At 51.4% G+C, this 26871-nt stretch overlaps 1 protein-coding gene across 2 annotated transcripts in view; it reads right to left on the minus strand.

Moving 5' to 3' along the window:
* Nucleotides 1–290: 290 nt before the first annotated feature.
* IGF2BP1 (insulin like growth factor 2 mRNA binding protein 1) overlaps nucleotides 291–26871 on the minus strand; it is a 30985-nt gene continuing 4404 nt past the window's right edge. The window contains exons 3-15 of one of the 2 annotated variants that reach the window (XM_064733612.1): nucleotides 16838–16886; nucleotides 16405–16456; nucleotides 14876–14939; nucleotides 11919–12194; nucleotides 10662–10796; nucleotides 9071–9193; nucleotides 7574–7709; nucleotides 6231–6353; nucleotides 5067–5183; nucleotides 3658–3732; nucleotides 1952–2083; nucleotides 1709–1822; nucleotides 291–383 (exon numbers count right to left, since the gene is read on the minus strand). In XM_064733612.1, coding sequence (XP_064589682.1) covers nucleotides 291–383; nucleotides 1709–1822; nucleotides 1952–2083; nucleotides 3658–3732; nucleotides 5067–5183; nucleotides 6231–6353; nucleotides 7574–7709; nucleotides 9071–9193; nucleotides 10662–10796; nucleotides 11919–12194; nucleotides 14876–14939; nucleotides 16405–16456; nucleotides 16838–16886 — 1489 coding nt within the window. The remainder of the gene's footprint in view (nucleotides 384–1708; nucleotides 1823–1951; nucleotides 2084–3657; nucleotides 3733–5066; nucleotides 5184–6230; nucleotides 6354–7573; nucleotides 7710–9070; nucleotides 9194–10661; nucleotides 10797–11918; nucleotides 12195–14875; nucleotides 14940–16404; nucleotides 16457–16837; nucleotides 16887–26871) is intronic. The other variant, XM_064733613.1, reaches the window with a different exon arrangement.

Genomic DNA, 26871 nt, shown 5'->3' on the forward strand with positions numbered 1-26871 from the left:
TGTCCATTCCCAATCCCTGCCCATTCCCGATCCCCATGGATCGATTCCCCATCTCCCCGTGGATTCCCAATCCCTGCACATTCCCAATCCCCGTGGATCCATTCCCCATCTGTCTCCCTGCGGATTCCCGCTCCCTGTCCATCCCCAATCCCTGCACATTCCCGATCCCCGTGGATCCATTCCCCATCTGTCTCCCCGCGCATTCCCCGTCTCCCTGCGGTCGCTGATTCCCAGGCATCGCAGCCCGGCCTGGCCGTGCCGTGTCCTCGTTCTCCCGGGATTCGGGATCCCTATTTCCTCCGGGATTGGCTCTGGCCGCCCTGGCCCTTCTGGTGCTGCTGCTTCACCTGCGCCAGGATGTCGCGGATCTTGCGCTGAGCCATCTGCAACGGCACCAGGGCTCCGTGGAACCCCTCCGGTTCCAAACTCCCACCCAAATCCAGCCCCTGGCCCCAGGTTCTCACGCGGGGTTTTTTGGGAATAACGATTCATGGGATCATTCACGATCATGAATCCCATGGGATTCATGGGATAACGAGCAAAAATGTGCGGGCTGAGCAACGCAGCTCTGGAGAATCCCTGGAAAAGCCTTGGAGAACCCCTGGAAAAGCCTTGGAGAACCCCTGGGGAAGTCCTGGAGAACCCCTGGTGAACTTCAGGAGAATCCTTGGAGAACCCCTGGACAACATCTGGAGAAGTCCTGGAGCATTCCTGGACAAGCCCTAGAGAAGCCCCGGAGCTTCTCTGGAGAACCTCTGGAGAACCCATGGAGAACCCCTGCAAAAGCCCTGGAGAACCCCTGGAGAACCTCTGGAGAACCCATGGAGAACCCCTGCAAAAGCCTTGGAGAACCCCTGGAGAATTCCTGGACAAGCCCTGGAGAACCCCTGGAGAACTCCTGGAGAACATCTGGAGAATGACTGGGGCATTCCTGGACAAGCCTTGGAGAACCCCTGGAGAACCCCTGGAGAACCTCAGGAGAACCTCTGGAGAACCCCTGGACAAGCCCTGGAGAACCTCAGGAGAACCCCTGGAGAACCTCAGGAGAACCCATGGAGAACCCCTGGAAAAGCCCTGGAGAACCCCTGGAGAACTCCTGGAGAACATCTGGAGAATGACTGGGGCATTCCTGGACAAGCCTTGGAGAACCCCTGGAAGAACCTTAGAGAACCTCTGGAGAACCCCTGGACAAGCCCTGGAGAACCTCAGGAGAACCCATGGAGAACCCCTGGAAAAGCCCTGGAGAACCCCTGGAGAACTCCTGGAGAACATCTGGAGAATGACTGGGGCATTCCTGGACAAGCCTTGAAGAACCCCTGGAAGAACCTTAGAGAACCTCTGGAGAACCCCTGGAAAAGCCTTGGAGAACCCCTGGAGAACCTCAGGAGAACCCATGGAGAACCCCTGGAAAAGCCCTGGAGAACTCCTGAAGAACCCCTGGAGAACCCCTGGAAGAACCTTAGAGAACCTCTGGAGAACCCCTGGACAAGCCCAGGAGAACCCCTGGAGAACCCCTGGAGAACCTCAGGAGAACCTCAGGAGAACCCCTGGAGAACCTCAGGAGAACCCATGGAGAACCCATGGAGAACCCCTGGAGAACCCCTGGAGAACCTCAGGAGAACCCCTGGAGAACCCCTGGAGAACCTCAGGAGAACCTCAGGAGAACCCCTGGCTCCCCCCCGCCCCACCCGGTGTCCCCCGGCCGTACCTGGCTGGCGTAGAAGTGCCCGATGATTTTGACGATCACCTGCTCGTTCTCGTCCGGCGTCTGCTCCCGCGGCACCACCACCTCGGCCGCCGTCAGGTTCTGCAGCTCGTTCACCTGCAGGGACAGGTGGGGATGGACCCTCTGAACTTCCCACCTGCTCCATCTCCCGGGAATTCCATCCCCAGCATCTCCCGGGAATTCCATCCCCAGCATCTCCCGGAATCCCGTCCCGCTCCCACTCACGGTCTTGCCGCCCTTGCCGATGACGCGGCCGGCGGCCGAGGCCGGCACTCGGATGTGCGTCTCCAGCTTCACCTCCTCCTTGGGCCCGAAGAAATTCTCCTCCTTCAGCTTCCCGTAAATCCTGCCCTGAGCCTGGAGAGGGAAAGAGTCGGGAATGTCCCACCTCAAACCCATCCGTGGATTTGGGATCCCAAAAAATCCTGGTTTGTTGCAATTCCAAACCCACTCAGCCCCTGGGAGCAGGGATTTGGGAATGTCCCACCACAAATTCCATCCATGGATTTGGGATCCCAAAAAATCCCGGTTTGTTGGAATTCCAAACCCACTCGACCACTGGGAGCAGGGAGTTGGGAATGTCCCACCTCAAACCCATCCATGGATTTGGGATCCCGTAAAATCCCGGTTTGTTGGAATTCCAAACCCACTCAGCCCCCGGGAACAGGGATTTGGGAATGTCCCACGCCAAACCCCATCTGTGGATTTGGGATCCCAAAAAATCCCGGTTTGTTGGAATTCCAAACCCACTCGACCACTGGGAACAGGGATTTGGGAATGTCCCACCACAAACTCATCCATGGATTTGGGATCCCAAAAAATCCCGGTTTGTTGGAATTCCAAACCCACTCAGCCCCCGGGAGCAGGGATTTGGGAATGTCCCACCCCAAACTCCATCCATGGATTTGGGATCCCGTAAAATCCCGGTTCTTTGGAATTCTAAACACATTTAGCCCCTGGGAACAAGGAGTTGGGAATGTCCCACCCCAATCCTCATCCATGGATTTGGGATCCCGTAAAATCCCGGTTTGTTGGAATTCCAAACCCACTCAGCCCCCGGGAGCAGGGATTTGGGAATGTCCCACCTCAAACCCATCCGTGGATTTGGGATCCCAAAAAATCCCGGTTCTTTGGAATTCCAAACCCACTCAGCCCCTGGGAGCAGGGATTTGGGAATGTCCCACCTCAAACCCATCCGTGGATTTGGGATCCCGTAAAATCCCGGTTTGTTGGAATTCTAAACCCACTCAGCCCCCAGGAGCAGGGAGTCGGGAATGTCCCACCCCAAACCCCATCCATGGATTTGGGATCCCAAAAAATCCCGGTTTGTTGGAATTCCAAACCCACTCGGCCACCGGGAACAGGGATTTGGGAATGTCCCACCACAAATTCCATCCATGGATTTGGGATCCCGTAAAATCCTGGTTCTTTGGAATTCTAAACCCACTCAGTCCCCAGGAGCAGGGATTTGGGAATGTCCCACCTCAAACCCATCCGTGGATTTGGGATCCCAAAAAATCCCGGTTTGTTGGAATTCCAAACCCACTCAGCCCCCAGGAACAGGGATTTGGGAATGTCCCACCTCAAACCCATCCATGGATTTGGGATCCCGTAAAATCCCGGTTCTTTGGAATTCTAAACCCATTTAGCCCTTGGGAAACTCAATCGTGGGATTCCCCATGTGTGGACTGGGGCTCGGTTGGGGTCACCCCCTGCCCTCCCTCCCGAGGACACCCCAATGTCCCCAAGGTGGTGCCACCATCTCCAGGTTTGGGCTGGGGCACCATCCCATAAAATCCCGGTTCTTTGGAATTCCAAACCCAATCCTGGCATTCCCCATGCGTGGATTGAGGGTTCGGAACTGGGGTCACCCCCTGCCCTCCCTCCCAGGGTCACCCCAATGTCCCCAGCGGGGTGACAGCAGTGACAACCTTGAACTGCGCCTCGGGCGGGCCGGTGATCACCACCATGCGCACCTTGGAGTCCGGCGTCTCCGGGGGCGCGATCTGCAACGGGACGGACACGGGACGGACACGGGATGGACACGGGATGGACATGGGATGGACATGGATGGACAGGGATGGACATGGGATGGACATGGATGGACATGGATGGACATTGGACAGACAGGGATGGACATGGGACGGACACGGGACGGACATGGATGGACACGGGACAGACACGGGATGGACAGGGATGGACACGGGACGGACACGGGATGGACATGGATGGACACGGACGGACACGGGATGGACACGGGACGGACAGGGACGGACAGGGATGGACAGATGGACACGGATGGACATGGATGGACACGGATGGACATTGGACAGACAGGGATGGACATGGGACGGACACGGGACGGACACGGGATGGACACGGGACGGACATGGGATGGACATGGATGGACATGGATGGACATGGATGGACATGGATGGACAGGGATGGACATGGATGGACATGGGACGGACACGGGATGGACAGGGATGGACACGGGACAGACACGGGATGGACATGGATGGACAGGGATGGACAGGGACGGACATGGATGGACATGGATGGACAGGGATGGACATGGATGGACAGGGATGGACATGGGACGGACATGGATGGACATGGATGGACAGGGATGGACAGGGATGGACAGGGATGGACATGGGATGGACATGGATGGACATGGATGGACATGGGACGGACATGGATGGACATGGATGGACAGGGATGGACATGGGATTGACATGGATGGACATGGATGGACAGGGATGGACATGGATGGACACGGGATGGACATGGATGGACATGGATGGACAGGGATGGACATGGATGGACATGGATGGACAGGGATGGACAGGGATGGACATGGGATGGACACGGGATGGACATGGATGGACATGGATGGACATGGATGGACAGGGATGGACAGGGATGGACATGGATGGACAGGGATGGACAGGGATGGACATGGGATGGACATGGATGGACAGGGATGGACATGGATGGACAGGGATGGACATGGGATGGACATGGATGGACAGGGATGGACAGGGATGGACATGGGATTGACATGGATGGACACAGATGGACACAGATGGACATGAGATTGACATGGATGGATGGACATGGGACAGACATGGATGGACACGGGATGGACATGAGATTGACATGGATGGATGGACATGGATGGACATGGGACAGACATGGATGGACACGGGATGGACATGACGCTACAGCGCTGCCCAGACTTCCCAGGGTTCCTCCCAGAAAAAACGGGACAGTTGGGCCCACCAAGGGCCACCAAGGGCCACCAAGGGCCACCGAGGGCCACCGAGGCCACGCCCACCTTGATGGAGGCGCTGGCGAAGCGCGAGAGCTGCTTGATGTGCTGGCCCTTCTTGCCGATGATGGCGCCGACGGCCTGTGCTGGGATGAACACGTGCACGGTCTCCTGCTCGGGGGGCTGCGGGACGGGAGCGGGGCCGGGCTGTCACCCTTCGGGGTCACTGCCACCATTTTGGACCAGGGTTACTAGCTAGGGTCACTGTCACCCTTTGGGGTCACTGCCACTGTTTGGGGTCACTGCCACCATTTTGGGGCCAGGGTTACTAGCTAGGGTCACTGTCACCCTTTGGGGTCACTGCCACCATTTCGGGGCCAGGGTCACCCTCTGGGGTCACTGTCACCCTTTGGGGTCACGGTCACCCTTTCGGGCCAGGGTCACCCTCTGGGGTCACTGTCACCCTTTGGGGTCACTGACACCATTTCGGGGCCAGGGTCACCCTTTGGGGTCACTGTCACCCTTTGGGGTCACTGCCACCATTTCAGGGCCAGGGTCACCCTTTGGGGTCACTGTCACTGTTTAGGGTCACTGTCACCCATTTTGGACCAGGGTTGCTAGCTAGGGTCACGGTCACTATTTGGGGTCACTGTCAGTATTTCAGGGTCACTGTCACCATTTAGGGTAACTGTCACTATTTGGGGTCACTGTCACCATTTGGGGTCACTGTCACCATTTGTCACCATTTAGGGTCACTGTCACCATTTAGTGTAGCTGTCACTATTTGGGGTCACTGTCACTATTTGGGGCCACTGTCACCATTTGGGGTCACTGTCAGTATTTTGGGGTCAGGATCACCTTCTGGGGTCACTGTCACCATTTAGGGTCACTGTCACCATTTGGGGTCACTGTCACTATTTGGGGTCACTGTCACTATTTGGGGTCACTGTCACCATTTGGGGTCCTTGTCAGTATTCAGTGTAACTGTCACTATTTGGGGTCACTGCCCACCCGGGGTCTCCATGGGACTGTCCCCATGGTCACTGCCCACCCCAGGGTCTCCATGGGACTGTCCCCATGGTCACTGCCCACCCCGGGGTCTCCATGGGACTGTCCCCACTATTTGGGGTCACTGCCCACCCCGGGGTCTCCGTGGGACTGTCCCCACTATTTGGGGTCACTGCCCACCCCGGGGTCTCCGTGGGGTCGCCCCCAGCCCCGGTCACTCACCAGGAAGGAGCTGTAGGGAGCAGCCCCGGAGACGCCGCTCGGGGGCGGCGGCACCGCCGTGGAGGAGGCCGGGAAGAGCCCGACAGCGGCCAGGTTCAAGCCGGGGATGAGGTGGGACTGCAGCTGGGGGACAAATGGGGGCATTGGGATTGGGATTGGGATTGGGATTGGGGGAACCAAATATGGGATATGGGGATTGGGACTGGGGGAAACTAAATATGGGATATGGGGATTGCAGCTGGGGGACAAATGTGGGCATTGGGATTGGGATTGGGATTGCGGGAACCAAATATGGGATATGGGGATTGGGATTGGGGGAAACCAAATATGGGATACGGGGACTGCAGCTGGGGGACAAAATGTGGGGATTGGGATTGGGATTGGGGGAAACCAAATATGGGATATGGGGACTGCAGCTGGGGGACAAAATGTGGGGATTGGGATTGGGGGAAACTAAATATGGGATATGGGGATTGGGATTGGGGGAAACCAAATACAGGATATGGGGATTGGGATTGGGGGAAACCAAATATGGGATATGGGGACTGCAGTTGGGGGACAAAATATGGGATATGGGGATTGAGTTTGGGATTGGGGGAAACTAAATATGGGATATGGGGATTGCAGCTGGGGGGACAAATGTGGGCATTGGGATTGGGATTGGGATTGGGATTGGGATTGGGGGAACCAAATATGGGATATGGGGACTGCAGCTGGGGGACAAATGTGGGATATGGGCATTGGGATTGGGGGAACCAAATACAAGACATGGGGATTGGGGCTGAGGGAAACCCAATATGGGATATGGGGATTGGGATTGTAACTGAGGGGATCAAAATGTGGGATATGGGGGATTGAACTGAGGGGAGAAAAGGGATCAGGGACAAGGCACGATCATGTTGGGGATGAGAGGGGCTCTGGTTTGTGGGATCCCCATCAGGATCATGCCGGGAATGAGAGGGGCTCTGGTTTTATGGGATCCCCATCAGGATCATGCCAGGGATGAGAGGGGCTCTGGTTTGTGGGATCCCCATCAGGATCCTGCCAGGGATGAGAGGGGCTCTGGTTTGTGGGATCCCCATCAGGATCCTGCCGGGGATGAGAGGGGCTCTGATTTTATGGGATCCCCATCAGGATCATGTTGGGGATGAGAGGGGCTCTGGTTTTATGGGATCCCCATCAGGATCATGCCGGGAATGAGAGGGGCTCTGATTTTATGGGATCCCCATCAGGATCATGTTGGGGATGAGATGGGCTCTGATTTTATGGGATCCCCATCAGGATCATGCCGGGAATGAGAGGGGCTCTGGTTTGTGGGATCCCCGCAGGCCGGCCGCACTCACGCTCATGGCGGCCACGTCGTTCTCGTAGGCCTCGCGCACTTTCTTCATGATCTCCTGCTCGGCGCGGCAGCAGCTCTCGGGACAGCCCTTGACCGTGATGGTGCGCTCGGGGTTGTACAGGGTCAGCTCCTGCAGCCTGGGGACAGCGCCCGTGGGGACATGGGGACACCCAGGGCACCCCAAAGCCAGGGCAGGGCACCCCAAAGGGGATGGGAAAAGGGAGAGCACAGAAAACCCAACACCGAGGATTCCTGAGAGAACTTTGGGGGCTGAAACCTCTCCCCTATCACCATCCTCATCCTTATTCCCAGTCCTCCTCCTCCTCCTCCATGGGGACACAGATGGGGACACCCAGGGCACCCCAAAGCCAGGGCAGGGCACCCCAAAGGGGACGGGAAAAGGGAGAGCACAGAAAACCCAACACCGAGGATTCCTGAGAGGACTTTGGGGGCTGAAACCTCTCCCCTCATCCTCATCCTCCTCATCCTCATCCTCCTCCATGGGGACACGGCTGGGGACACCCAGGGGCACCCCAAAACCAGGGGAGGGAGCCCCAAAGGGGACGGGAGAGGGGAGCACAACCCTGAGGATTCCCGAGAGAACTTTGGGGGCTGAAACCTCTGCCCCATCTCCATCCTCATCCTCCTCATCCTCATCCCCAATCCTCCTCCTCCTCCATGGGGACACGGCTGGGGACACCCAGGGCACCCCAAAGCTCTGGGAGGGAACCCCAAAGGGGACGGGAAAAGGGAGAGCACAGAAAACCCAACCCCGAGGATTCCTGAGAGGACTTTGGGGGCTGAAACCTCTCCCCCATCTCCATCCTCATCCTCCTCCATGGGGACACAGATGGGGACACCCAGGGCACCCCAAAGCCAGGGGAGGGGACCCCAAAGCGCACGGGAGAGGGGAGCACAGAAAACCCAACCCCGAGGATTCCTGAGAGGACTCTGGGGGCTGAAACCTCTCCCCCATCTCCATCCTCATCCTCATCCTCCTCCTCCACGGCGACACGGCTGGGGACACCAGGGATACCCCAAAACCAGGGGAGGGAACCCCAAAGGGGGCAGGAAAAGGGGAGCACAGAAAACTCAACACCGAGGATTCCTGAGAGGACTTTGGGGGCTGAAACCTCTCCCCTCATCCTCATCCTCATTCCCAGTCCTCCTCCTCCTCCTCCATGGGGACACGCTGGGGACACCCAGGGCACCCCAAAGCTCTGGGAGGGCACCCCAAAGGGGGCGGAAAGGGAGAGCACAGAAAACCCAACACTGAGGATTCCTGAGAGGACTTTGGGGGCTGAAACCTCTCCCCATCTCCATCCTCATCCTCCTCTCCTCCATGGGGACAGTGGGGACACCCAGGGCACCCAAACCGGGAGGGACCCCAAAGCCAACAGGAAAGGGAGCACAGCACCTAGGAATTCCCGGAGGAATTTAGGGGCTGAAACCTCTCCCCTCATCCTCATCCTCCTCATCCTCCTCCTCCGATCCTTACGAGGAAATGGTGATTTTGGTCTCGGTGTCCTGCTCCACCTTCTTGAGGTTCCGTCCCTCTTTGCCGATCAGGCGCCCCACGAAGTTGTTGTGGGCCAGGATCTTCAGGGGGACCTCGTCAGCCCTGGGAACGGGAATGGGAACGGGGGGAAAACCCCACAGGAGGGATTAGGGCAGCTGGGAAAGGAGGAAGGAGGAAACACAAATAGGGAAAACCAAACTAGGGAAACCCAAAACGAGGAAAACCCCACAAATATGGCAGTGGAAAAACCCAAAAGAGGGAAAACACAAAACGAGGGAAAACCAAAACGAGGGAAAACCAAAAGAGGGAAAACCCCACAGGAGGTTGATTAGGGCGCAAGGCCTACGGGATATGGAAGGAGAAAACCCAAAAGGAGGGAAAACCCAAACCGAGGGATTGTGGGACCTGGGAAAGGAGGAAAAACCCAAAAGGAGGGATTGTGGGAATTAGGAAAGGAGGGAAAACCCAAAAGGAGGGAAAACCCAAAACAAGGGATTATGGGATTTGGGAAAGGAGGGAAAACCAAAACAAGGGATTATGGGAAGTAGGAAAAGGGAAAATCCCAAAAGGAAGAATTGTGGGACCTGGGAAAGGAGGGAAAACCCAAAAGGAGGGAAAACACAAAAAGGAGGGAAAACCCAAAACGAGGGAAAACCCAAAACGAGGAAAAACCAAAAGGAGGGATTGAATTAGGAAGGGAGGAAAAACAAGGAGAAAAGGAGGGAAACCCAAAATGAGGGAAAAACCAAAAGAGGAAAACCAAAAGGGATTAGGGATGGGAAAGGAGGGAAACCCAAAAGGAGGAAATGAATAAAAGGAGGGAAAACCCAAAAAGGAGGGAAAACCCCACAGGAGGGATTGATTAGGGCAGCTGGGAAAAGGAAAAAAATCCTACAGGAGGGATTATGGGAACTGAGAAAGGAGAAACCCGCTGAAAAAATGATGGCTGGAAAACCGAAAACGGAGGTGTTGGGATGATGGCGGAGCAGGAGGGAAACCCAAGAGGAGGGGATGTGATGGGAATTAGGAAATGGGGAGGAAACCCCAAAAGGAGGAACCCTGGAAATCAGAATGAGGAGACTCCTGAAGAGGGATTGGATCTGGAAAAGGAGGGAAAACCAAAAGGATTATGGGAATAGGAAGGAACCCAAAGGAAGGATTGTGGACTGGAAAGGAGGAAACCCCAAATGAGGAAACAAATAAGGGATTATAGGAATGGAAAGGAGGAACCAAAAGATATGGATGAAAAGGAAAAAACAAGAGGATTTGGATTGAGGAGGAAAACCCAAACAAGGATTGTGATTGGGAAAGGAGGGGAACCAAATGGGATTATGGGAATTAGGAAAGAGGAAACCCAAAAGAAGGAAACAACCAGGATTTGGATTGGAAAGGGGAACCCAAGAGATTGGATTGGAAGGAGGGAAAACCCAAGAGGGAACCAACAAGGGATTGTGGATCTGGGAAGGAGGGGGGCACAGGGGCGGGGAGCCCAAACCCCCTGGAGCCCCCAGACCCCAAATCCCTGGGGCACAGGGCGGGAGGAGGCCGGGTGGGCTCTGGGGGCTCTCACGTCTTGGTGTCCTTGGCCTCCTTGTGCATGATGTCCAGGATCATCCTGCAGGCGGCCGAGCAGCCCTCGGGCGTGGAGTGGATGCTGATGGCCTTCTCGGCCGCGCCCGCGTTCTCCTTGCGGTGCACGTCGATCCTGAAACCGCGGGGAGGCGCTGGGAGAGGGCCCGGAGCCTCCCCGGAACGGGACATCCCAGCAGGAGGAGGGAGAGCTCCGGAGAACCCCTGGAGAAACCCTGGAGACCTGGAGACCCGGAGAACCTGGAGAACCTTTGACACCCCTGGAGATTCCTAAGAACTCTGAGAACCTGGAACTCTGGAAACTGGAGAACCTGAACTGGAGACCCTGGAGAAACGGATCACCCAGAACTGGATTCTGAGATCACCCCTGGAGACCCCTGAAGAACTTTTGGAGAACTTCTGCAGATCTCCTGGATGACCCGTGCAGAACTTTTGGAGAACTTCTGGAGATCCCCTGGAGAACCCCTGGCTAACCTTTGGATCACCCCTGGAGAACCTCTGGAAACTCTCTGGAGACCCTCTGGAGAACTCACGGAGAACCTTTGGGTCACCCGTGAAGTACCCTTGGAGATCCCCTGGAGAACTTCTGGAGATCCCCTGGAGAACCCCTGGAGAACCCCTAAAGAACTTTTGGAGAACCCCTGGAGAATCTCTGGAGAACTCCTGGATCACTCCTGGAGAAACCCTGGACTCCCCCTGGATCCCACCCTGAAGAACCTCTGGAGAACCCCTGGAGAACCTCTGGAGAACCTCTGGATCACCCCTGGAGATCCCCTAAAGAACTTTTGGAGAACCCCTGGAGAACCTCTGGAGAACTCCTGGATCACTCCTGGAGAAACTCTGGACTCCCCCTGGATCCCACCCTGAAGAACCTCTGGAGAACTTCTGGAGAACCTCTGGATCGCCCCTGGAGACCCCCTGGATCACCCCTGGATCACCCCTGGAGAACTTTTGGAGAACCCCTGGAGAACCCCTGGAGAACCTCTGGAGAACCTCAGGATCACCCCTGGAGAACTTCTGGAGAACCCCTGGAGAACCCCTGGAGAACCTCAGGATCACCCCTGGAGAAGCCCTGGAGATCCCCTAAAGAACTTTTGGAGAACCCCTGGAGAACCTCTGGAGAACTTCTGGAGAACCTCTGGATCGCCCCTAGAGATCCCCTGGATCCCCCCTGGATCACCCCTGGAGAACCTTTGGATGCCCCCTGACCCCCAGCCCACCCCACCCGAGGGCTCACTTGGACTGGGTCTGCTTGGTGATGTTGCGGATGGTGGCGCCCTCCTTGCCGATGATGGCGCCCACGAACTGCGTGGGCACCAGGAGCCGCAGGGGGACGTCGGGGGGCGGCGCCTTGGGGGGAGCCCCCGGGGGCAGCGGGGACCCCGGGCGGGCCCCCCCGCGCCCCCCGGGCCCGGCCCCGCCCCGCCGGCCCTGCTCGGGCTGCTCGTCCGGGATGTAGGAGACCTTGAGCGCGTGGCTCTCCAGCTGGTGCCCGTTGAGCTTCAGGATGGCCCTGGGGACACCGGGACACCGGGTGGGATTGGGGGACACCGGGACATGGGGTGGGATTGGGGGACACGGGGTGGGATTGGGGGACACCGGGAAATGGGGTGGGACTGGGGGACACGGGGACACGGGGTGGGATTGGGGGCACTGGGACATGGGGTGGGATTGGGGGACAGGGGGTGGGATTGGGGGACACCGGGACACCGGGACATGGGGTGGGATTGGGGGACACCGGCTGGGACTGGGGGGACACAGGGTGGGATTGGGGGACACGGGGTGGGATTGGGGGACACCAGGAAATGGGGTGGGATTGGGGGACATGGGGACACTGGGACATGGGGTGGGATTGGGGGACACTGGAAATGGGGTGGGACTGGGGGACACGGGGTGGGATTGGGGGACACCGGGACACCGGGACACGGGGTGGGATTGGGGGACACTGGAAATGGGGTGGGATTGGGGGACACCAGGACATGGGGTGGGATTGGGGGATTGGGGGACACGGGATGGAATTGAGGGGACACTGGGACATGGGGTGGGACTGGGGAACACAGGGACATGGGGTGGGATGGGGGGACACTGGAAATGGGGTGGGATTGGGGGACACCGGGACACGGGGTGGGACTGGGGGACACCAGGAAATGGGGTGGGATTGGGGGACACCGGGACAGGGGGTGGGATTGGGGGGACACCGGGACATGGGGTGGGATTGGGGCACACTGGGAAATGGGGCTGGGTATGGGGGGACACCGGGACACGGGGTGGGATTGGGGGACACCAGGAAATGGGGTGGGACTGGGGGACATGGGGTGGGATGGGGGGACACGGGGTGGGATTGGGGGATTGGGGGACACGGGGACACGGGGTGGGATTGGGGGACACCGGGATATGGGGTGGGATTGGGGGATTGGGGGACATGGGGTGGGACTGAGGGATTGGGGGACACTGGGACATGGGGTGGGATTGGGGTACATGGGGTGGGATTGGGGGACACTGGAAATGGGGTGGGATTGGGGGGACACTGGGACATGGGGCTGGGGGGGTTTTTGGGGTGCCAGGAGCAGGGCAACCCCAAAATACCCATGGGTTCCCAAATCCCCATGGATTCAAAAATCCCCGCAGGTTCCCAAATCCCCGTGTACAATCCCAAATCCCTGCGGGATCCCAAATCCCCAAATCCCCAAATCCCCATAGGTTTCCAAATCCTCGCAGGTTCCCAAATCCCCAAATTCTCACAAGTTCCCAAATCCCCGTGGGTTCCCAAATCCCCATGGATTCAAAAATCCCAGCAGGTTCCCAAACCCCCATGCACAATCCCAAATCCCTGCTGGATCCCAAATCCCCAAATCCCCACAGATTTCCAAATCCTTGCAGGTTCCCAAATCCTCATGGGATTCCAAATCTCCATAGGTTCCCAAATCCCCAAATTCTCACAAGTTCCCAAATCCCCGTGGGTTCCCAAATCCCCAAATCCCCATGGGCGATCTCAAATCCCTGCAGGATCCCAAATCCCAAATCCCAAATCCCCATGTGTTCCCAGATCCCAAAGTGTTCCCAAATCCCAAAGTGTTCCCAAATCCCTAAATCCCAAATCCCTGTGGGTTCCCAAACCCCCAAATCCCCATGGGTGATCTCAAATCCCTGTGGGTTCCCAAATTCCCTTAGTTTCTAAAATCCCCAAATCCCCTCGGGTTCCCAAATCCCCACAGGATCCCAAATCCCCTCAGGTTCCCAAATCCCCAAATCCCCATGGGCGATCTCAAATCCCTGCGGGATCCCAAATCCCAAAATCCCAAATCCCCGTGGGTTCCCAAATCCCCACAGGATCCCAAATCCCCTTGGGTTCTCAAATCCCCAAATCCCCACAGGATCCCAAATCCCCATGAGCGATCTCAAATCCCTGCTGGATCCCAAATTGCCTTGGGTTCTAAAATCCCCAAATCCCCACAGGATCCCAAATCCCCCTGGGTTCCCAAATCCCCAAATCCCCATGGGCGATCTCAAATCCCTGCGGGATCCCAAATCCCAAAATCCCAAATCCCTGTGGGTTCCCAAATCCCTGTGGGTTCCCAAATCCCCACAGGATCCCAAATCCCCTCAGGTTCCCAAATCCCCAAATCCCCACAGGATCCCAAATCCCCATGTGTTCCCAAATCCCTGCAGGTTCCCAAATCCCCAAATCCCCACAGGATCCCAAATCCCCTCGGGTTCCCAAATCCCCAAATCCCCATGGGCGATCTCAAATCCCTGCGGGATCCCAAATCCCTAAATCCCAAATCCCCGTGTGTTCCCAAATCCCCGTGTGTTCCCAAATCCCCGTGGGTTCCCCCAAAACCCCAAAAGCGCCGGCCCCGAGCCGGGCCTGGTGTGAGGGGAGCCGGGAATGAAGGACAAAGCTGGGAATGATCCCCTGGCAGCTCCGGGATATCTCTCCCCATTTTTTTGGAATTCCCAAAATCTTGGGAAAACCCCAAGAAATCCCAACTTTTCCTCCAGCCAAAATTCAACTTTCACTCCCCGAGCCGCCGAGAAAACTCCAAAACCTCGGAATTCTGTCCAGAGTTGACAGAAAATCGATCGGATTTACGGGGCGTCCTCAAGGATTTGCTGGAATCTTGGGATTTGGGGAAATGAGGGAATTCCCAAAATATTCCCAAAATATTCCTGAATAATTCCCGGGGCACTCACTGCCGGGTCTGCTCCCGGTTGGCGTAGGTGACGTTCACCACGGCGGTCTCACTGTCCGTGTTCACTGCGGGAATTGGGGAAAATAATCAGGAATTTGGGAAAAACAATCAGGAATTTGGGAAAAGGAATCAGGAATTGGGGAAGAGGGATCGGGAATTTGGGAAAAGAGACACGGATCAGGATTTTATTCCCTCCCATCCCTGCAAAAGGAGCCAGGAATTCCCAAACCCCAAGTTTTGTTCCCTGCAGAAATCCCCAAAAATCCAGGTTTTATTCCTTCCTCTCCCTGAAATGGAGCAGAATTCCAAAATCCAGATTGAATTCCCAAAAATCTGGGGTTTACTCCCCCTTCCTGCTGAAACGGGGCAGGAATTCCCGAAATCTGGGGTTTATTCCCTTCTCGGGAGCAGAAGTTCCCGAAATTGGGGTGAAATTCCCAAAATCCGGATGAAATTCCCCAAATCCAGGTGAAATTCCCCAAATCCAGATGAAATTCCCCAAATCCGGATAAAATTCCCCAAATCCAGGTGAAATTCCCCAAATCCAGGTGAAATTCCCCAAATCTGGATGAAATTCCCCAAATCCAGATGAAATTCCCCAAATCCAGGTGAAATTCCAAAAATCTGGGGTTTATTCCCTTCTCGGGAGCAGAAGTTCCCGAAATTGGGGTGAAATTCCCAAAATCCAGATGAAATTCCCCAAATCCGGATGAAATTCCCCAAATCCAGGTGAAATTCCCCAAATCCAGATGAAATTCCCCAAATCCAGATAAAATTCCCCAAATCCAGGTGAAATTCCCCAAATCCGGATGAAATTCCCCAAATCCAGATGAAATTCCCCAAATCCAGATGAAATTCCCCAAATCCAGATGAAATTCCCCAAATCCAGATAAAATACCCCAAATCCAGGTGAAATTCCCAAAATCTGGATAAAATTCCCCAAATCCGAATGAAATTCCCCAAATCCAGATAAAATTCCCCAAATCCAGGTGAAATTCCCCAAATCCAGGTGAAATTCCCCAAATCCAGATAAAATCCAGGTGAAATTCCCCAAATCCAGATGAAATTCCCCAAATCCAGATAAAATTCCCCAAATCCGGATGAAATTCCCCAAATCCAGATAAAATTCCCCAAATCCGGATGAAATTCCCCAAATCCGGATGAAATTCCCCAAATCCAGATAAAATTCCCCAAATCCAGATGAAATTCCCCAAATCCAGGTGAAATTCCCCAAATCCAGGTGAAATTCCCCAAATCCAGATAAAATTCCCCAAATCCAGATGAAATTCCCCAAATCCAGATGAAATTCCCCAAATCCAGGTGAAATTCCAAAAATCTGGGGTTTATTCCCTTCTCGGGAGCAGAAGTTCCCGAAATTGGGGTGAAATTCCCCAAATCCGGATGAAATTCCCCAAATCCAGGTGAAATTCCCCAAATCCGGATGAAATTCCCCAAATCCAGGTGAAATTCCCCAAATCCGGATGAAATTCCCCAAATCCAGATGAAATTCCCCAAATCCGGGTTCCCTACCCTGCTCACAGCTCTCCACGGTGCCGTACTGGGCCAGCAGCCCATCCAAAACCTGGGAAAAAAACGGGAAAAAAAGGGGAAAAAAAAGGGAAAAATGGGAAAATCCATGGCAGCTCACCCCGGGATATCCCCACCCACGCCTCGGGGTCATTGGGATCATTAATAATTCCATCAGGATCATTAAGAATTCCCGATTAATTACGGCCTGGAGCCAGCGGGAGGGGAAAAGCGGAGCCGGAATTCCCAGCGGGAAGCGCGGATCCGTTTGATTCCCCCGTACAATGGGAATGAAATCACAAATTAATTAACGGGAATTAATTAATGGGAATCGCGGGATCCTGGGGGGGAATCGCTTTCCCGGCACGGCCTGGGGTAATTAATTAATTAAGAGCCAATTAATGACGGGGAAATGCAGCTCTGGCGCTGCCCTCACCTCCCATCGCAGCTGCGGCGGAATGTTCCGGATCTGGATCTTGCGGCTCCTGCAGGGGCGGGAAAATCGGGATAATCGGGATAATCGGGATAATCGGGATAATCGGGATAATCGGGATTGGGGATGGGGCAGGGATGGGAGCCAGCCCCGGAATTCCAGGGGTTCCCTGGGAGTTCTTGTGGATCCCAGCTCGTTGTGGGGCTGGAATTGCACCACAGCTCCACCGGGAGCGGAATTCCAGAATCCCATTGGGAGGGAAATCCTGGAATCCCTCCTGAAAAAAGAATTCCAGAATTCCCCCGGAAGTAAAATTCCAGAATTCCTCCGGGATCAGAATTCCAGAATCACCCTTGAAGTGAAATTCCAGAATCCCACTGGGAGCAGAATTCCCGAATCCCATTGGGAGGGAAATTCTGGAATCTCTCCTGAAAAAGGAATTCCAGAATTCCCCCAGGATCAGAATTCCAGAATTCCTCTGGGAGCAGAATTCCAGAATCCCAATGGAGGGAAATTCTGGAATCTCTCCTGAAAAAGAATTCCAGAATTCCATAAGACCCCCAGGAGCCGAATTCCAGAATTCCTCAGGGATCAGAATTCCAGAATTCCTCCAGGAACAGAATTCCGGAATCACTCTGGAAGTGAAGTCCCAGAATCCCTCTGGGAGCAGAATTCCAGAATCCCATTGGGAGGGAAATCCTGGAATCTCTCCTAAAAAAGAATTCCAGAATTCCCCCAGGAGTAAAATTCCAGAATCCCTCTGGAAGTAAAATTCCAGAATTCCTCTGGGATCAGAATTCCAGAATCCCGTTGGGAGAGAAATTCTGGAATCCCTCCTAAAAAAGAATTCCAGAATTCCCCCAGGAGTGGAATGCCAGAATCCCATTGGGAGGGAAATCCTGGAACCTGTCCTGAAGCAGAATTCCAGAATCCTGCTGGAAGTGAAGTTCCAGAATCCCACTGGGAGCGGAATTCCAGAATCCCAATGGAGGGAAATCCTGGAACCTGTCCTGAAGCAGAATTCCAGAATCCTGCTGGAAGTGAAATTCCAGAATCACTCTGGAAGCGGAATTCCCGAATCCCATTGGGAGAGAAATTCTGGAATCCCTCCTGAAAAAGAATTCCAGAATTCCCCCAGGAGTAAAATTCCAGAATCCCTCTGGGAGCAGAATTCCAGAATCCCTCTGGGATCAGAATTCCAGAATCCCATTGGGAGGGAAATTCTGGAATCTCTCCTGAAAAAGGAATTCCAGAATTCCACCAGGAGTGGGATTCCAGAATTTCCCTCCCAATGGGATTCTGGAATTCCGCTCCTGGTGGAACTCCTGAAAAAGAATTCCAGAATTCGCCCAGGGGTGGAATGCCAGAATCCCCCTGGAAGTAAAATTCCACAATTCCTCAGGAATCAGAATTCCAGAATCCCTCTGGGAGCAGAATTCCAGAATCCCAATGGTGGGAAATCCTGGAATCTCTCCTAAAAAAGAATTCCAGAATTCCCCCAGGAGTGGAATTCCAGAATCCCTCTGGAAGTAAAATTCCAGAATTCCTCGGGGATCAGAATTCCAGAATTCCTCTGGGATCAGAATTCCAGAATCACCCTTGAAGTAAAATTCCAGAATTCCTCTGGGAGCAGAATTCCCAAATCCCATCGGGAGGGAAATCCTGGAATCCCTCCTGAAAAAAGGATTCCTGAATTCCACCAGGAGTGGGATTCCAGAATTTCCCTCCCAATGGGATTCTGGAATTCCGCTCCTGGTGGAACTCCTGAAAAAGAATTCCAGAATTCCCCCGGGAGTAAAATTCCAGAATCCCCCTGGAAGTAAAATTCCAGAATTCCTCAGGGATCAGAATTCCAGAATCCCTCTGGGAGCAGAATTCCAGAATCCCATTGGGAGGGAAATCCTGGAATCCCCTCCTAAAAAAGAATTCCAGAATTCCCCCAGGAGTGGAATTCCAGAATCCCTCTGGGATCAGAATTCCAGAATCCCGCCAGGAACAGAATTCCGGAATCACTCTGGAAGTGAAGTTCCAGAATCCCACTGGGAGCGGAATTCCAGAATCCCAATGGAGGGAAATCCTGGAATCTCTCCTGAAAAAGAATTCCAGAATTCCATAAGACCCCCAGGAGCCGAATTCCAGAATCCCACTGAAAGCGGAATTCCAGAATCTCTCCAGAAGCAGAATTCCTCTGTGAACTGAATTCCAGAATTCCTCTGGGAGGGAAATTCCAAAATCCTTCGAGGAGTGAAATTCCAGGATCCCCCAAGTTGGGAAATTCCAGAATCCCTCTGGGATCAGAATTCCAGAATCCTGCTGGAATTAAAATTCCAGAATTCCTCTGGGAATAGAACTCCAGAATCCCACTGAAAGCAGAATTCCTCTGGGATCAGAATTCCAGAATCCTGCTGGAAGGGAAATTCTGGAAACCCCTCCTGGAGCAGAATTCCAGAATTCCTCTGGAAGCAGAATTCCAGAATTCCTCTGGGATCAGAATTCCAGAATCCCACTGAAAGCAGAATTCCTCTGGGATCAGAATTCCAGAATCCCATTGGGAGGGAAATTCTGGAACCCCTCCTGGAGCAGAATTCCAGAATTCCTCTGGGATCAGAATTCCAGAATCCTGCTGGAAGGGAAATTCTGGAAACCCCTCCTGGAGCAGAATTCCAGAATTCCTCTGGAAGCAGAATTCCAGAATTCCAGAATCCTTCTGGAAGCAGAATTCCAGAATTCCTCTGGGATCGGAATTCCAGAATCCTTCTCCCTCCCGGTTTTATCCCGAGGTTTCACAGGAAATTTCCTCATCCCAGCACAGATCCCAAAACATTTCCCAATCCCCCCAGAATCCCTGGATTTCCCCCTCCACCCCAATCCCTGGATAAATCCTGGGATCAAAGCCGGAATATTCCGGATTTTGGGGAATTCCGCCCATTTGGGAGCCGCTGGGAAAATCCCAAACCCGGTGCCTCTCTCTGGGAAGGATCCCAAAATCCTGGAATTCCTGGCTAATTGAGCCCCATTGTCTGGGTGATTGACAGCTGTCAGTCACACCTCGCTCGGATTTACGATTCCTGGCTTTCCGCCCGCCATGGGAAATTCCCTTCTTTATTCCCTTTTTATTCCCTTTTTATTCCCTTTTTATTCCCTTTTTCATTCCCTTCTTTATTCCTTTTTTATTCCATTTTTAATTTCCTTTTTATTCCCTTTTTATTCCTTTTTTATTCCATTTTTAATTTCCTTTTTATTCCCTTTTTTATTCCCTTTTTATTCCCTTTTTTATTCCCTTTTCATTCCCTTTTTATTCCCTTTTTTATTCCCTTTTCATTCCCTTTTTATTCCTCTTTTATTCCATTTTTAATTTCCTTTTTATTCCCTTTTTTATTCCCTTTTTTCCCCATTCCCAGCCCCTGCCCAGCCGGAACAATTCCATCCAAATTCCATCCAAATTCCATCCAAATCCCATCCAAATCCCATCAAATCCATCGGGATTTTCCTGCTCAGGGACCCCAAACCCCTCCAGGGAATTTGGGGCTCCTTTGGTCAATTTTGGGGAGATTTTTATGGGAAGAGGATCCCAAAATTCCCCTGGGAAAAGCAAAAAAACACAAATCCCAGAAATTCCCATCTCAATTTTCACCAAACTCCCCCCAAATTTCCCCTGGGGAGATCCAGGAATTCCAGGGAATATTTGGGATAGGGATGGACGGCCCTGGAAAAAAGGGAAAAATCCCAAATTCCAACCCCTTTTTCCCAACCTCTCTTCCCTCAAGCTGGGAATTATTTGGATTGGTTATTTGGGGTGGATTCATTAGGATTGATTAATTAGGATTGGTTAATTAGGATTGATTAATTAGGATGGGTTAATTAGGATTATTGAACAGGGAGCTCCCTGCGCATCCAGGGCTGATCCCACAGCTCCGGAATTCTGTGGGAATTGAGGCAAAGCCGGCGAAATTCCAGGAAAATCGCGGAATTGGGTCGGAGAGCGGAAGAACCTCATCCCAAAAAATCCCAGAATTCCCAAAATCTGGGGGCTGGGAATTGGGAATAAAGGAAAATCGGGAATTCCGCTGGATCCCCTCGGCAGGGAGGGAGCAGGAGCCGGAATTTCCCTGTGAGGGCAGGCGGGTCCCGAATCCCAAATTCCTAAATTTCCTGGGATTCAGGGAATTCCGTCAGTCTGGGATTTCTGGGAGCGCTCAGAACCTGTGAGGACAGGTGGATCCCAAATCCCAAATTCCCAAATCCTTCAGGATTCAGGGAATTCCGTCAGTTTGGGATTTCTGGGAGTGCTCGGATCCTGAGAGGACAGGTGGATCCCAAATTCCTAAATTTCCTGGGATTCAGGGAATTCCGTCGGTCTGGGATTTCTGAGAGCACTTGTGGGGCAGGTGGATCCCAAATCCCAAATTCCCAAATCCTTCAGGATTCAGGGAATTCCGTCAGTCTGGGATTTCTGGGAGCGCTCAGATCCTGTGAGGACAGGTGGATCCCAAATCCCAAATTCCTAAATTTCCTGGCATCCAGGGAATTCCGTCAGTCTGGGATTTCTGAGAGCACTTGTGGGGCACGTGGATCCCAAATTCCAAATTCCCAAATCCTCCAGGATTCAGGGAATTCCATCAGTCTGGGATTTCTGGGAGTGCTGAGAACCTGTGAGGACAGATGGATCCCAAATTCCTAAATTTCCTGGGATTCAGGGAATTCCGTCAGTTTGGGATTTCTGGGAGCACTCAGATCCTGTGAGGACAGGTGGATCCCAAATCCCAAATTCCTAAATTTCCTGGGATTCAGGGAATTCCATCGGTCTGGGATTTCTGGGAGCACTTGTGGGGCAGGTGGGTCCCAAATCCCAAATTCCCAAATCCTCCAGGATCCAGGGAATTCCGTCGGTTTGGGATTTCTGAGAGCACTTGTGAGGACAGGTGGATCCCAAATCCCAAATTCCTAAATATTCTGGGATTCAGGGAATTCCACCGGTCTGGGATTTCTGAGAGCACTTGTGGGGCAGGTGGATCCCAAATCCCAAATTCCCAAATCCTTCAGGATTCCAGGAATCTGCAGTTTGGGATTTCTGGGAGTGCTCGGATCCTGCGAGGACAGATGGATCCCAAATTCCAAATTCCTAAATGTCCTGGGATTCAGGGAATTCCGTGGGTTTGGGATTTCTGGGAGCGCTCAGATCCTGTGAGGACAGATGGATCCCAAATCCCAAATCCCCAAATCCGCTGGGATTCCAGGGAATCTGCAGTCTGGGATTTCTGGGAGTGCTCGGATCCTGCGAGGACAAGTGGATCCCAAATTCCAAATTCCCAAATCCTTCAGGATTCCAGGAATCTACAGTCTAGGATTTCTGGGAGCCCTTGGAACCTGTGAGGACAGGTAGATCCCAAATCCCAAATTCCCAAATCCGCTGGGATCCAGGGAATTCTGTCGGTTTGGGATTTCTGAGAGCACTTGTGGGGCAGGTGGGTCCCAAATCCCAAATCCCCAAATCCGCTGGGATTCCAGGGAATTCCATCGGTTTGGAATTTCTGGGAGCACTCAGATCCCACGAGGACAGATGGATCCCAAATTCCCAAATCCTCCAGGATCCAGGGAATTCCGTCGGTTTGGGATTTCTGGGAGCGCCCAGGGGCACGGATGGGATTGAGGAGCTTTGATCCCGCTCCGGTCCCGAACTGTGGGTGGAAATCTGGGAATTGTTTTGGGATTGGGACACCAGGAATTCCCAATGGGAACAGGACATGAGGAATTCCCTGTGGGAATGAGAGACAAAGAATTCCCGATGGGAATGGGATGTGAAGAATTCCCTGTGGGAATGGGGCACCAGGAATTCCTGACAGGAACAGGACACCAGGAATTCCCAATGGGAACGGGAATGGGAACAGAACATGAGGAATTCCCTGTGGCAATGGGATAGGAGGAATTCCCAATGGGAATGGGACATGAAGAATTCCCAATGGGAATGGGGGCGCCAGGAATTCCTGATGGGAATGGGAACAGAACATGAGGAATTCCCTGTGGCAATGGGATAGGAGGAATTCCCAATGGGAATGAGACACCAGGAATTCCCAATGGGAACAGGACATGAAGAATTCCCAATGGGAAAGGGATGTGAGGAATTCCCTGTGGGAATGAGAGGCAAAGAATTCCCAATGGGAATGGGATGTGAACAATTCCCTGTGGGAATGGGACACAAAGAATTCCCGATGGGAATGGGGTACCAGGAATTCCCAACGGGAACAGGACATGAAGAATTCCCAATGGGAAAGGGATGTGAGGAATTCCCTGTGGGAATGAGAGGCAAAGAATTCCCAATGGGAATGGGATGTGAACAATTCCTGACAGGAACAGGACACCAGGAATTCCCAATGGGAATGGGACACCAGGAATTCCTGACAGAAATGGGAAAGAGACACCAAAAATTCCCACTGGGAATGGGATGTGAACAATTCCCAACAGGAATGGGACACCAGGAATTCCCAATGGGAATGGGACACAAAGAATTCCCGATGGAAAAGGGACACCAGGAATTCCCAGTTCCCGATGGGAACGGGATGTGAACAATTCCCAGTGGGAATGGGGGCACCAGGAATTCCCAATGGGAACAGGACATGAAGAATTCCTGACAGGAAAGGAATTCCCAATGGGAATGGGATGTGAACAATTCCCGACAGGAACAGGACACCAGGAATTCCCAATGGGAATGGGAATGGGAACAGGACATGAGGAATTCCCTGTGGGAATGGGAAAGAGACACCAGGAATTCCCAATGGGAACAGGAATGAAGAATTCCCAATGGGAATGGGGGCGCCAGGAATTCCCTGTTCCCACCAGGAACGGCGCTCCAGGAATTTCTCCCTTTCTCCATAAAAAGAATTCCTTGAAATCAGCGGAATCCCAAAAAAAAAAAAAAAAAAGGCTGAAAAATTCCCAAATCCCGCCCAGATGGTGGAAAACCCCCCCAAAAAAATCAGGGAAAACTCAAAAGAAATCAGGGAAAACCCAAAAAATCAGGGAAAACCCAAAAAATCGGGAAAAACTAAAAAATAAAAAAAATCAGGGAAAACCCAAAAAAAAAAAAAATCAGGGAAAACTCAAAAGAAATCAGGGAAAACCCAAAAAATCAGGGAAAACTCAAAAAATCTGGAAAACCTAAAAAAAAAAAAAATCAGGGAAAACCTAAAAAAAAAAAATCAGGGAAAACTCAAAAGAAATCAGGGAAAACCCAAAAAATCAGGGAAAACTAAAAAAAAAAAAAATCAGGGAAAACCTAAAAAAAATAAATCAGGGAAAACTCAAGAAAAGCCGGAAAAGGAGCAAAGATCCCTCATCCAACCGGAATTCTCCCCAAAATCCCTGGAAAAATCTCTGGGAATTGGGGCTGGAAGGGGCAGAAATTTCCTTTTTTTGGGGGAATTTTTCATTTAAATCCCAAAATTCCCGATTTCCAAAGGAGGAATTTCCTTTGGCTTCAAAATTTCCAATTTTCCCTGAAATTCCCATTTTTTTTTGGGGAGGTTTTCCCGCAGGGAAAGAAGGAAATAAAGGAATTTTCCTCACTTTTGGCCATTCCCAAATTGAATTTTCTCCCCCCTGAGATCTGGAATTTTCCGGAATTCCCAAAGTTTCCAACCTCAGGGGTGAAATTTAGGGAAAAATCATCTGGAATTTGTTGAATTTTTTCCTTTTTTGGGCTAAAAATCCACAAATCCCTCAGAATTCCTGAAGTTTTTGGTTCCCAGAAGAGAAAATCTGGGAGCAGCTGGAAATTGGGAACTCGAAGGAATGAAAGAATTTTAAATTTTTAATTTTTTTCCATTTTTTTGCTCCTCAAAATTTCAATTTTCTGGATTTTTTTTCGTTGTTATTTTTTTAAATAAAACTCCCAACCCAGCCTTGTTTGAAGGGAAATATCAAAGTTTTAAAATTGGATTAAAAGCAGAATTTTAGCCCCAAAATCCACCTGGATTTTTATTTTCCATGGAAAAGAATTTTCCAATTTTTTGGGTTCATTTTTGGTCCCATTTCCAGCAAATCCAACCCCAAAAAGGGACCAAAAAAAAGCAAATTTTGGGGTGAAAAGTGACAAAAAAAGGAACCTCAATGTGGATTTGGATATTTTTCGTTGGGAACAATTAATTCCAGGATTTTCCATGTGGAAAATGAGGATTTTCCTGATGGGAATCCCCAGATTTGAAGGAAAATCCAAAGGAATTTTAGGATTTTTCCAGCATTTATCTGCCCTGAACTGAATCTTTATGCCACTAAAATAATTAAAAATATTAATTTTTTATATTTTAATTAAAATATAAAAACATGAGCACAACCCCAGGAGGAGCTGGGGGTGAAAATCCCATTTAATTCCCATTTTTGGGTTAAAATCCATCCCAAATCCACTCCCCAACCCCAAAAAAATTGAATTTTAAATTTTTATTCCCTTAAAAAATAATTTCATTTTAAATGAAATTTAAAATTTTCCCTGGTGGCTCCAACAAGGAGAATTTTGGGGAATTTTGGGGTTGGAAATTTCGAGTTTCTCCCCAATTTTCCCATCAACAAAATCCAAGGAAAAACGACTCCCAAAACCCCAAAAACCGCTCAAAACGACCCCAAATTAACCCAAAAATCTCATTTTTGTTCATTAAATCCCATTTTTAAACAACGTTTCTTCACCATTTAAGACTTTTCCAGAATTCTGCTGCAATAATTCCCCAAATAATGAAAATAATTGGGAGAATCGCAGGAATTAATCCCAAATAAATCAATTTATTCCTCTTGGAGCCAAATCCCAAATCCCTTTTTTTGGTGCTGTTTTCACCCTTTTTGGGTTTTTTAAATTATTTTTTAATAATTTTTAAATTATTTTTAATTATTATATTTTAATAATTTTTATTTATTATATTTTTATTATAATTTTTTAATTATTATATTTTATTAATTTTTTAATTATTTTTTAATTATGTTTAAGAGAGGTTTGAAAAATTTGGGATATACCAAGAGGAAAGAAATCCTTGGGATTTTTTAAGGCATTAATGAATTAAAACCACGCAAATTAAATTTTTTACAGCATTATTTCCACTTTAACTTAAATTTTAAAAATAATTTGGGGTTTTTTTGGTGTTATTTTTTAAATAAATTAACTGGGAAGGGCAACCCCCGCTCCTGACTCGTTTTCCCACATTTTTAAAGGGATCAAAAAAGAGGGAAAAAAAAAAAATTCCCGAAATTCTCCCCTCTTTAACCCTTTCCTGCTCGCTGCCCTCCAAAATGAGGATTCAAAAAAACCCCAAAAAATTTTTAAAAAATCCCAAAAAATTTCGTTTTTAAGGCAGAGCCTCCCCACTTTTCCCTGGGATTGGAGGAGCCCAAAATCCCCAAAATTCCCCCCAAAAATTCCATTTACACCTCCCCAAATCAAGGGGAAATGCCCCAAAATCGCTTTTTCCACACCCCAAAATCGCCAAATCCCTCCCCAGAGTGTCCGGGATGTTCCCAAATTTTCCCAAAATCCCCCAAAATTCTCCCAAAATTCCCCCAAAATTCTCCCAAAATCCCCCAAAATTCTCCCAAAATTCTCCCAAAATCTCCCAGGAGGCCAAAGAGGGAAAAGCGGCGCTGGCCCTTTAAGAGCAGCCCCGGAGTGGGGGGGGCGCCGATTTTAACCCCAAAAAAACCCCAAAAAAACCCAAAAAATGGGATTTTCCAGCCCAATCCCAGCAGTTTTAGGGACACTCAGAGGGAAAACGAACCCAAATCCCAAAATATTTTAAAGGTTTTTTTTCCCTTTTTTCCCAGCAATTTAAATCCCAGGTCCCAAAGGAATATTCTCATTTTTAGGGAATTATTTTGGGGTAAAAAAGGGGGAAATTTGCTCCTCCCACCCCAAATCATTCATTTTGCAAAGTAATGGAGGGGAATAAGATTTTTCCAGGTTTTTTAAGGGATTTTTTGAAACTTTTCATGGAATTCCATCCCAATATTCCGCCACAGCAACAAAAAGCAGCAGGGAGGGAGGAGGAAAAAAATTAATAAAA

Source organism: Zonotrichia leucophrys, chromosome 27 (assembly GCF_028769735.1).
Source record: "Zonotrichia leucophrys gambelii isolate GWCS_2022_RI chromosome 27, RI_Zleu_2.0, whole genome shotgun sequence".
NCBI classification, from domain to species: Eukaryota; Metazoa; Chordata; class Aves; order Passeriformes; family Passerellidae; genus Zonotrichia; species Zonotrichia leucophrys.